The sequence below is a fragment of the Bos taurus genome, chromosome 10 (genome assembly GCF_002263795.3).
Source record: "Bos taurus isolate L1 Dominette 01449 registration number 42190680 breed Hereford chromosome 10, ARS-UCD2.0, whole genome shotgun sequence".
NCBI lineage: Eukaryota > Metazoa > Chordata > Mammalia > Artiodactyla > Bovidae > Bos > Bos taurus.
In genome coordinates, this window is record NC_037337.1 from 14,350,439 (window position 1) to 14,363,031 (window position 12,593).

Here is a 12,593-nt window from a genome sequence, read left to right on the forward strand (position 1 = left end):
GAGTCTAAAACCACTCTTAAAAATTTGTCTTAAAAAAAGAACTATAAAAATCAAAGACTGTTTTTCAAAAGACAGAATAATTCCAGTCCTCCAGAAGTCACCTTATACTCCTCGTAGTAACTGTCTCTGCCAACCAGTAGTGATCACTATTCTGTCTTCTAACAGAACAGATGAGTTTAGGCCAGTTTTTATACTTCATAGAAATGAAATTAAATAGTAAATACTTTGACACCTGACTTCTTTCACTATTCCCTATGTTTATGAGATTCATGTGTGCTGCGTGTGACTGTAGGTCATTCTTGTTGCTGTGTAGTAGTCTGTGGTGTGAATGTGCCATAATTTGTAATCCACTCTACTATTGATACAAATTTGAGTACTTTCCTGGTTGAGTACTACAAATATAAATAGTGCTGCTATGAATATTCTAGTATATGTCTTATGAAGAACATGCACACAATTTCTGTTGGGAATTGCCATGGACTGTTTGTGACCCCATAAACAGTTTTGAAAATGTTGAAGCCCTAATACTCAATGTTATGGTATTTGGAGATAAGTCCTCATGTGTGAAGAGAGGATAAAGGTTATGTGAAGTCATAAAGGTGTGACCCTAAAATAGGCCTGGTACCCTAACTGGAAAAGAGTCAGACACAGAGTTAGCTCTGCCTACCATGTGAGGATTTACAGCAAGAGGGAAACATAAGCCAAGAGGAGAACTCTCACAGGGGACCCAACCGGCTGGCACCTGATCCTGGACTTCCCAGTCCCCAGAACTGTGAGAAATAAATTTGTTGTTGGCTAAATCTAGTCTGTGGTATTTTGTTATGGCAGCCTGAGCACACTACCTAGGAGTGGTATGGCTGGGTCATAGGTATGCATTTATTTAGCGTTAATCAATAAACTGCCAAAAAAATTTCCAAAGTGGTTGCCAACCATGTATAAACGTTCTAACTGCTGCATATCCTTAGTACTTTCTATCTTTTCTACCTTAGCCCACTCCAATGGGTATGTAATACATAAGGTAATATATATTTTATTAATAGTTCCATTTCTCATATGATTAGAGAAACTAAGCAGTTTTTTACATTATTGAACATCTAGATGTTCTTCTTTGGGAAGAGTCCACGAAATATTTTGGCCAGGTTTCTATTAGATTGTCTTTTTTTTTTTTTTTTTTAGATTGTCTTTTTTAAATGATTTGTTCTGGATACCAAATGCTTTGTCAGATATATATACTGTAAATACTTCTCTCACTCTTTTGATTACCTTTTTATTTACTCTCTCAATAATGCCTTTTAATGAACAGAAATTCTTAATTTTAATATATTCCAAACTATCAACTTTGTAGAACTTATTTTTAACATGTTCTGAACATTTGCAATGTCGTAAGTGCCTTTAAAACAAAACCAAAACAAAATCCCTTCTTTCCAGGAGTGGCATGATACACCCATGCACATGTTAAAAGCTGTACAAGAAAGGACTATTTATAGATATTTTTAAGGGATTCTGTCTAAGGCATAGGTCATCTCTCCATACTTTGTGGAAAACTAAATATTTGTGCATTTAATGCACTTAATTACTGGACACTAAGCAATGAACACTGACTTAGGCTTTTGAATAACAACTTCTAAGTCCCTTTGGGGGCACTTGAAGAATTAGAACTGAAAATTCATTGCTATGAAGAATTAGAACGGAAAAGAAAATCAAGCATCTGATCTGAATTGTAGTTTTTTGAGAGATTATTTTATTTCAAGTATGGAAGGAGTACTATATAAAGTTAGAAAAGATATCTAGATGTCATGTTCTTCGGCTCTGTATCTTTAGGCTGGGGTAATATTTCATTAAAACACTCTTGAAAACCTAGGTGTGGTACACCATCTATCAGAAATCTTTGGACGAACTTCCTCTCTTACAATAGAAAAGAGAGATAATCAAAGAGCCTTGGATCAGAGAAACCTTTACCACTGATGAGGTTTTTCCAGGACAGCGTCTTCCAACAGAAATCCTTCAGCTCCCTAGCTGTTTTACAAGCCTCCAGTGGCTCAGATGGTAAAGCGTCTGCCTGCAACGCAGGAGACCTGGGTTTGATTCCTGGGTGGAGAAGATCCCCTGGAGAAGGAAATGGCAATCCACTCCAGCACTCTTGCCTGGAAAATCCCATGGACGGAGGAGCCTGATAGGTTATAGTCCAGGGGGTCACAAAGAGTCGGACACGACTGAGCGACTTCACTTCACTTCACTTCATGAGACAATGCAGAGCTACCTATATAAATTTCTGGTTCTCTTTATCGGTGGTTTTTGCCTTATATACTACAGAATGTAGGATTTCTCAGACTGAATTCAGAGGTTCCCCAAATGTTTGATTCAAATTTTATTTTTTAATAGATTTTTATATTGTCAAAAGGGAGATGTCAGAATTTTTTTTAACATATTACAAACTCCCCATGCTTTAATTTGAGGTTAAGCCATTTCAGCATAGATCTCAAAATTCATCTCCAGTTGTCATCTTTAGTTGAAGCACATGCCCAAGATTTCAAGGTGAATCACTTAAAAACCACTCTTACTTATATCTACTTCTCCCAAGAGATCAGGATTTTCTTGATAGTAAACAACCAAAACAAAAGAGTAAGAAATAAACTGTTATTTTAAAAAAAGAAGAGAAAAAGAAACTATCCTCAGGCTACTATAACTGCAACTATTGTCCATAGCCCACAACTTCAAAAAATTTTGAGCATAAAACAACAGGGTCAAGAGTCCACTGGCAGTGGGCGAGCCATGGCATCCCAACCATACTAATTCCTGTTGGTCTTACCTATGTCTCTGCCGGCCAGTCTCCCTTGATTCCTTCCAATTTCTAAGCTTGGGTCTTCAGACTTCCTATTTATTATTTTGTCTATCCAACTGCCTTCCAACAAATTCCTTTTCTGCTAAAAGCAAAACAAAACAAAGTAAAAACCCAAGACAACAACAAACTAGTCTCATTTTAAAATTTTACCTTTAATATTAAAATTTTGCACTTTATAAATGTTTAGTAATAAAACACAAGTTTTCATCTACTTTATAGGCTAGGGTTCTATGACAGATTTTGTTTCAAAAGGAACTCCATCTTTTTAAAATTTAATTTGAATTTCTGTAATGGTTACTGCCTTGAAGGCACTGCCATGTGTAGCCGCTTAGCCTCAGCATCCGGAGCTCCTGGAAGGAAGTTAGAATTAAACAAATACCACTTTCTTTGTAAGCTTCGGCCTTCAAGAACCAGTCACCTCAAGATCTCAACATCTGATACCAGTTTCAACAAAACTGTTTCTAATCATTCTTTTCATTGCCTTTGGTGCTGCCTGTTGTCGAAGCAGTAAAAACTAGAGATACAACAGCTCTCTTGTCAGGTATGGTTCTCAGCATTATAGGGATCTGTGCTTGTTTAGGGGGTGTGTATATGCATGAAGAAGAAATGGACAGATATGACTTTAAAGGGTCTCCTGAATCAAGCCATCCGGTCCCACCACTTCATGGGAAATAGATGGGAAAACAGTGGAAACAGTGTCAGACTTTATTTTTCTGGGCTCCAAAATCACTACAGATGGTGACTGCAGCCATGAAATTAAAAGACGCTTACTCCTTGGAAGGAAAGTTATGACCAACCTAGATAGCATATTGAAAGGCAGAGACATTACTTTGCCAACAAAGGTTCGTCTAGTCAAGGCTATGGTTTTTCCTGTGGTCATGTATGGATGTGAGAGTTGGACTGTGAAGAAGGCTGAGTGCCGAAGAATTGATGCTTTTGAACTGTGGTGTTGGAGAAGACTCTTGAGAGTCCCTTGGACTGCAAGGAGATCCAACCAGTTCATTCTGAAGGAGATCAGTCCTGGGATTTCTTTGGAAGGAATGATGCTAAAGCTGAAACTCCAGTACTTTGGCCACCTCATGCGAAGAGTTGACTCATTGGAAAAGACTCTGATGCTGGGAGGGATTGGGGGCAGGAGGAGAAGGGGACGACAGAGGATGAGATGGCTGGATGGCATCACTGACTTGATGGACGTGAGTTTGAGTAAACTCCGGGAGTTGGTGATGGACAGGGAGGCCTGGCGTGCTGCGATTCATGGGGTCGCAAAGAGTCAGACACGACTGAGCGACTGATCTGATCTGATCTGATCTGAATCAAGCCTTGCCCTGAAAACCTTTGTGCTATTGAGGTTCAGAACTGAGCTTTGGTGTCTGAAAGTTCCCAAGAAAGAGTAAACTGGGTAGTTTCACATTCTTGGTTATTGACTGCACAAACCAATATAATGGAAAAATTGATATATTTGAACAATTGGTATACTGAACAAATTGATAATATTGTGTTAAATGGAAAACAAAATGTTTTCTTCACAACAAATAATGCACTGAAAAACATCATCTATAGTTCGCATTTGCTAGTTAGAAAGAAGGTCAAAGAAGTGAGATGGCTGAAATTTGCATATGTAATATTTCATAGTTTCAGAATTCTCAATAGGAAGAAGGAAACTTGCTCAAAATCCTAGGAAACTGTTACGGCTCAGTTATAATCAGTACCTCTTGTATCACTAAGGTGTCTTTACTCCATTATTTTTATTGGATTTTTGTTACCTCCCAAGTTAATATTGTACCTAGATATTAAATATAGTTGATTAAAAATTAAAACTTGTCTTTTGTGGGGGGAAAAGTTCAGAGAACATATTCAATGTATTTAACATTGAAATGGAGAAGAGATTTAATGTTTAACAAAGACAAAAATATCTCTATATGAACTGAGCAACATCTCCATGGTGAGAAGTACTATATTAAATGTAAACCCATTATGTAAAAAGTGTTAAAAATCATGGTACTGAATTTTAAAATGTTAAGTATAAACCCATTATAAAAAAAGTTTAAAACATTTAATTTGAAATCATAGTATTGAATAACTTCCCAGATTCTTGTCTTAGCCTCCTTTCAACCATTTCTGTGCAAATCTAACTATATCATGCCTCCCCATAAAATATTTTAAAAACTTTTATCTAAAAGGGAATCCTATAAAGGTAAGGTTTAAATTATTTGCTTGACTACAAGGCCCCTGAAATTACTTATCCTACAAGATTTGGTACATGGTTGTGAGTGTTCAATCACTGTTTGTTGAAGGAATCAAAAACTGGAGAATATAAGAGTCGCCACACTATCCTCCACTCCCCTTGAGTTTTCAGCAACAATATTAACAGCAGTGGTTATATGGTGCTTACACATAATTATCTCATTTACATCCAGCACTTTCCAGACACATTTTGTATGGTTTTTTCCCAAACATGAATTTAAGAAATGTAAGAGGAAATGCCTCTCTAGAAAACAGATGTATACAAGTTCTTACCCCAAGAAGAACTGCTGCAAAACTTGAGAAAAAGTTTTCCTAAAGAGTTTTGCAGCAATGAAATTAAAAAGACGCTTACTCCTTGGAAGGAAAGTTATGACCAACCTAGATAGCATATTAAAAAGCAGAGACATTACTTTGCCAACAAAGGTCCGTCTAGTCAGTTCAGTTCAGTCGCTCAGTCGTGTCTGATTGTTTGCGACCCCATGAATCGCAGCATGCCAGGCCTCCCTGTCCACCACCAGCTCCCGGAGTTCACGGAGACTCACGTCCATCGAGTCAGTGATGCCATCCAGCCATCTCATCCTCTGTCATCCCCTTCTCCTCCTGCCCCCAATCCCTCCCAGCATCAGAGTCTTTTCCAATGAGTCAACTCTTCGCATGAGGTGGCCAAAGTACTGGAGTTTCAGCTTCAGCATCATTCCTTCCAAAGAAATCCCAGGACTGATCTCCTTGCAGTCCAAGGGACTCTCAAGAGTCTTCTTCAACACCACAGTTCAAAAGCATCAATTCTTTGGCGCTCAGCTTTGTTCACAGTCCAATTCTCACATCCATACATGACCACTGGAAAAACCATAGCCTTGACTAGACGTTCCTTTGTTGGCAAAGTAATGTCTCTGCTTTTTAACATGCTATCTAGGTTGGTCATAACTTTCCTTCCAAGGAGTAAGCGTCTTTTAATTTCATGGCTGCAGTCACCATCTAGTCAAGGCTATGGTTTTTCCAGTGGTGATGTATGGATGTGAGAGTTGGACTGTGAAGAAAGCTGAACGCCGAAGAACTGATGTTGAACTGTGGTGCTGGAGAAGACTCTTGAGAGTCCCTTGGACTGCAAGGAGATCCAACCAGTCCATTCTAAAGGAGATCAGTCCTGGGTGTTCATTGAAGGACTGATGCTAAAGCTGAAACTCCAATACTTTGGACACCTCATGCGAGGAGAAGACTCATTGGAAAAGACTCTGACGCTGGGAGGGATTGGGGGCAGGAGAAGGGGACGAGAGAGGATGAGATGGCTGCATGGCATCACCGACTCGATGGACGTGAGTTTGAGTGAACTCCGGGAGTTGGTGATGGACAGGGAGGCCTGGCGTGCTGCGATTCATGGGGTCGCAAAGAGTCGGACACGACTGAGCGACTGAACTGAACTGACTGAAAACTAAAAGACTCCCGGTCTGGCCGTTTTCCAGCCTCTGAGGGAGATGGTGGTGCACACTGCATGGAGAGATTTAAGGCTTTCTAAAAAACAATTTTTTTTTCTGTTGAAATATCTGGGGCGTATTATAAAAAACACGAAAGAGGGAACCTAAATGGAAAAGTGCTCTCCGGCTTTACTAGCCAATGCAAATCTCGGGACTTGGCTTTTAACTCACTTCCCTGAGGACAACTTCTTCAAATGTTTCCTCAACAGCACCAATGAAGGATTTCTTCAGTCCACGACTTGGAAAAGAGACGCGGGCTTGAGTTCTGCCACTCTATTGGGTACAGTTATTTAATTTTAAAGCTTAATTTCCCTCATACCTGACCTAGTAAAACTCACGAATACCCTCTCACTCCCTCCCTAGGGTTATTAACGACTTTATGAGGTCTTTGGTGACGATTTAACTACCTCAGCTAGCTCACTCCGCCCGGCCCTCCTCGCTGCTCCACTCTCTCCCCAGGAAGCCGCGAGACCTTTGTGCGCACGCGCCGCCGCGCCCCGGGGGCTCTCGCGCACTTGCGCGGCGCCCGTTGGGCGTCCCGCTACCAGCCCCGGGGAGCGGGCGCGCGCGCGCCCCTTCGGCCCCGCCCCCAGGGGCGCGCGCCCGTAAGGCGGCCGAGGGGTGGGGGACGCGGGCGAGGCCGGTCATGGAGGCCCTACGGAGGGCCCACGAGGCTGTGCTTCGTCTGCTGCTGTGCCGGCCCTGGGCCGCGGGCGCCGCCTCCCGCCCGAAGCCCCGAGCCTCGGAGGTGCTGACGCGGCACCTGCTGCAGCGGCGCCTGCCTCACTGGACCTCCTTCTGCGTGCCCTACAGCGCCGTCCGGAACGACCAGTTCGGCCTCTCGCACTTCAACTGGCCGGTGCAAGGCGCCAACTACCACGTCCTGCGCACCGGCTGCTTCCCCTTCATCAAGTACCACTGCTCCAAGGCTCCCTGGCAGGACTTGGCCGGGCAGGACCGATTCTTCACGGCGCTCAAGGTCGTCAACCTCGGTGAGTGGCCCCGGGCCGGTAAAACACGTCCCGCCGCCGACGGCCCCACTGTTTGCAAAGCACGCTGACGTTCTGCCTCCGAGGCCGCGACCCCGTCCCGAGATCGGACCGCGCCGGCGCGGCGTTACCCTGCCCCGGCCCCGCGCAGGCTCGCCCGGCCGCACGCGCTCGCCACGCTTCGCCCAGTGTTGGGGCGTTTCCCAGACTGCCTCCGCGTCCCACCCACTCTGCAGCCTTGCAGGACTGACCCTGGTCCTGGGCTTCGTATTCCCCGCCCAGCAGGTGCTTGTCAGAGCTAAGTTGTTGCTCGCGAATGGTACCCCGGGAAAGTGGGGCTTATTGACAGGCCTGTACAGTGGGACCCCCCTGCATCCGCTCCCGGCGAGAGGGCATTTTATTCTTACTTCCAGCCACTCGTTAACTAGAAAGAGCCTTCCACTGGGCAGTAAGAAGGAAGGTGTAGAGCGCTGAAAATGGCTCTGAAGTTTTTATAAAATGCCTGATTATATGGCAGGATTCATTCTCATGAACATCACTTTGTTGGTGCGTTCAGAGTATAAAATCGGAAACTACTTTTTTTAAGTTTCTTTGTTCTCTTTACATGAAGTCCCAGCAAGTTCGTTTTTCTAAAACCACCGAAGGTTTTCACCGGTGGTATTGGCTTCTTAAGATATTAGGCCTAAAAGATATTTAAAAGATTGCCTCTTTACTGGTATGTTTTCATGGGAGTATTCTAAGTCAGAGTATTTACTCTTGCTGAATGTTTATTATGTTTGGGTTAATGTCAGAAGAGGCGTGAACATTCACATGGGTGCATCTTTCCTGTTTTATAGGTAAATGAAAGGCCTCAGGATGTTTGAACCTATTAATAACTGATAATCCAATTAATCCGTAATTCAGAATGTAGATGTGCAAGCTAACTTACATTATCCAACCAGTTTTTTGAACCAGAATTAAAGCTGAATACGCGGCCACACTTTTACTATATAGTCTTGACAGTTTCTTAAATTTAAATACATTAGGTGTGTTTTTGCTTATAATTACTCACATGTGTAAATCAGGGGGTCTGGAGCCATTGCTCCACTAGTACTGTCCTGAGTCCATCCCATTAAGGAGAAGATTATTTAGCGTTGTGTAATCTTTTAAAAGTATGCCTTATTATTTGGCTGATGAACTATATAGAGCACGCCCACTAATTCTGAGGTTGATGTAAAGAAGTTGAAGAGTGTAGTGATTTAGAAAATTCAATCCAAAATTATTTGGAGAGACTAGAGTGATGACTAGATTCAGGAAGAATACGTTAGTTTTATTGAATAGCATCTTCAGAAACAGAAAAAAGTCATTCTTCCCAAATGTACAGTTAATACACTTTAATGGGTTAGGAAAAGCATAACTGGAGAGTTGTGGGTAAACTATGTACCCAATGCCTTTTTCTAAAGAAGTTTTCACCATTTAAGAGCACCTTACTGATTAAGGGCCTAATCTTTTTAGGTAGAAAGAAATCCAGAGGAAATAGGATGCCCAGAACATGCTCACATAGAAAAGTAGTGAAAGTAGTAAAATCTTTTGAAGAAAGAAACAACAGCTGTAGTTTTTTTTTAATGTGTATGGAAGAGAAAGCTGAATCGTGATTTAATGGTCTTTTTGACCTCTTCAAAAATTTAAAAATTCTGTTTAAAAGAGAATAAGAATTTTAAATTAAACTGAAAGGGAAACTTTCTGCTCAGGTATTTGCTTCCATACAAATTGGCTTATACTAATAAAAGGAGATTTTTTTTTTCTGGACTTTTTATTCACCAATTTGGTAATGTTTATTTTGTATTATTGTCTTAGGGGAGGGAATTAGATAATAGGATTCTTTCTTATTCTGTGTTGTGCTATTGCGCCTCTGCATCATCAAGTATGTATTCTATTTAAAAATACTTAGGATTTTATTCCTCCTCTTCCCTTTCAAATTAGTAATTATCAAAGTAATTCATTTTTCCATTTTGTAAATAATAAAGATTTCTCTTTTACCCATTTGTTCCCTTTCTTGCCTGCCTTCCTTTCAATGGAAGTGACATTTTACTGATGGTTTATCAGTCTGGGTATCCTGCTGGGAAGTAGATTGAGATTTAAAAAAATCAACTTACCATTGGAATGAATGGGTAATTGGAGACTTGCTACAAAGTTCTAATTTTTTTTAAGTGCTTAATTTGACAGTGGTTTACCTACTGTTCAGCTGACTCAAAATGAATTATTATGCAAAGAACTGGGTTTCACATTCATTTTGATGTTATGATATGTTTCAGACAGTCTAGAAAAAATTTGATTTTTCATCAAACCTTACAAATTTTATAGCATATGTGCTATAAAGAAAATTATGGGGTTTTTTAACTGTGTTAATTATGTATGTGGCTAATCTTCACATTTAGTGTATTAGCCTGACTGCATTAAATAAGTAGACTGCAGGATAAAAAAAAATAGAGAATTTCTGACTCTCATATCACATCTCAACCCTCTGTCAAACAGCATTAACAGTTCCTAGTTGTTAGTTATTAGTAATCCTTGGTCAGTCCTCCATTTTAGCTGAAAAAATACTGACCATTTGTGTGATTTTTTTTTAAAATCAATATTTTACAGGAAACTGATAAATACTGTAAAAACAAACAAAATTTTCAGTGTCACCAGCTATTTCTTAACTGAATGTCCTTATCATTGGTTTAAAAGTCATATTTTATTTACTTTACTATCAATATATTTGGAAGTGAGTGAAGTTGCTCAGTCGTGTCTGACCCGTTGCGACCCCATGGACTGTAGCCTACCAGGCTCCTCCCTCCATGGGATTCTCCAGGCAGGAGTATTGGAGTGGGTTGCCATTTAAAATTAGTAATTATTTCTAGAACCTGTTTTTCTCTCACTCTATTGATTTTCACCTTTTGAAGTTGTGATAACATATATTAAAGTTTATTTTTTATTTCATCTGCTCCTTCTTCACTCACTTCTACCTGTCTTATGCTTCACTCACTTCTGCCTGCCTTACTTTTGTTCTCTTGTCCACTCCCCCATTCTACACCCCCACTTGCCCCCCCTTTTTTTGGTTGAATGATTAATAAATAGCTCTATGATGCTAGTTTTTGTGGCTTTTTTGTGACATTCCCTTGAGGCTTTCAGAGATTTGCAGGGAGGTGTTCACAAGGCAAAGAAGGCAATATACTGTGAAAGGTTTCACAGGAGTTCCAGGAAGCCCTGTGATTGTAAAAAACAGTGACCCAGTATACTCCTAAAAATAGAGAGGTGCCAGTCTGAATGGGGTTTTTGCCTTTTCTCATTGCCAACTAGTGATGCTTCCCCTAATTAATCTTTGGCATCAAAGTGGCTGGAATGCAGCTTCAGGGAATAAGCACAAAGTAGTCCAGTGAACTTATACAATCAAAAAAGAGCATAACACAGCAAAGATACTCTTGCAGAAAAAATAAGAAAACAATTTAGCAATATGATTAGTTCTGAGCATGTGTTGATTTCCCTAGGAACTAGAAAGAAAGTGATTTTCCAAATTACAGCTCTTCTTTTAAATTGACATTTTCTGTCCATTTCTGTCCTATGTATGTTCCACTCATACACAGGAACAGTAAAACTAATATTTGTGCAAAGCATACAATATTTTTATCGATTTCATGTGCCTTTGGTTCTATACATATGTTTTTAATGTTATTAATAGTCATTGATTTTACATAAGTGCCTTACAAAAAATAGGAATTGTAAAAGATTTTTTTTTTTGGTCCAGCTTAGTCTCATGTGCCTATGAGGGCTTAATGCAATGTCTGACTAGTATATGTTTAGTTTCATGTATCACAAATGGCAGCTTATCACAAATGGAAATATTTCAAAGAAGAAATATATTCTTGGAGTCTACTATTAACCTATTTCAAGTAGGTTGAAACAAGATTTTCAAATCAGTTGTAAAACTATGAATGGGATTCTTTCTTTCTCATGCTTGTTATTATACCAAAATCTTCCTTAGAATTAGGTTTTGCCTTGGATTTTGAAGACAGCTTTTTGACCTAGTTTCTTTTAAATTGTACAAAAATTATTTTAGCCATCAGTATTACTGTCCAACTTATAGCACAATAAAGATGACCTAGTAATTTAAGTTCAAGGCCAATAATGAAGAGCCTCTACAATGAAATAAATTAATATTCTCTGCTTATTTGTGAAAAGACTATAAAATTACTTCATAATTACTCAGAGGTAATGAATTAATGTTTGTAAAGTGCTTGAGGTTTACACCAGTCTTTATCTATAGTTGTAAAAATCTCTAGGCTCATACAATTGTTACTGTGTTTCACAATCATAGATGAAATTGACCTCTTAGGTAGAGTCAATGTTTACTCATATTTTTATAACTTTATAATTTATTGATGTTGCTAAAGAGTGCTATGTGATTTATACTATGACAAATATGAGTACATGATTAATCAATGTTTATTTCACAAATAACATATTTATTTGTTTTTTAGGTATTCCAACTTTATTATATGGACTTGGCTCCTGGTTATTTGCTAGAGTCACAGAGACTGTGCACACCAGTTATGGACCAATAACAGTTTATTTTCTAAATAAAGAAGATGAAGGTGCCATGTACTGAAAGTGTGCGTTGAAGGACGTAAATATCAATAGATTTTTTTTCTCGTGTATGTGCAATATTTATTTTTGATCCTTTAAAATAAAACTTTGCAAACACCTTTTTCTTCCTACAGTGTCTGGTTCTTTAAGATGAATCATTGCCCTCAAGAGGCAAAGCTTTTCATACATTGTGATATATTGCGTACTCTGTTTAGCCAATGGGAACCACAAACACATAACATTATACCAATTTTTTCCTATAACTAGGTTGAACTAGAGATAAAAAGTGATTGTAATTTATAGATTCTGTAGTTATATATCAACTCTTTGAAAATATAGATACCCACACAAAGAAGGAAGGAAAAAAAAGTCTATAACATTGGAAAAAGTAGAGAATTTTAGAATATATGATGGAGAATAAAGATAACATCATTGGCA

General features: G+C 39.4%; 1 protein-coding gene and 1 pseudogene across 1 annotated transcript; both read left to right on the forward strand.

Moving 5' to 3' along the window:
* The first annotated feature begins 1,377 nt into the window (after window positions 1-1,377).
* On the forward strand, window positions 1,378-4,474 carry LOC112448541 (small integral membrane protein 30-like; annotated as a pseudogene).
* Window positions 4,475-7,165: 2,691 nt separating this feature from the next.
* C10H15orf61 (chromosome 10 C15orf61 homolog) lies at window positions 7,166-12,272 on the forward strand. The gene is made up of 2 exons (XM_002690478.6): window positions 7,166-7,550; window positions 12,050-12,272. The coding sequence occupies exons 1-2, from the start codon at window positions 7,205-7,207 to the stop codon at window positions 12,175-12,177; spliced, it is 474 nt and encodes a 157-aa protein (XP_002690524.1). The 5' UTR covers window positions 7,166-7,204; the 3' UTR covers window positions 12,178-12,272.
* The last annotated feature ends 321 nt before the right edge of the window (window positions 12,273-12,593 follow it).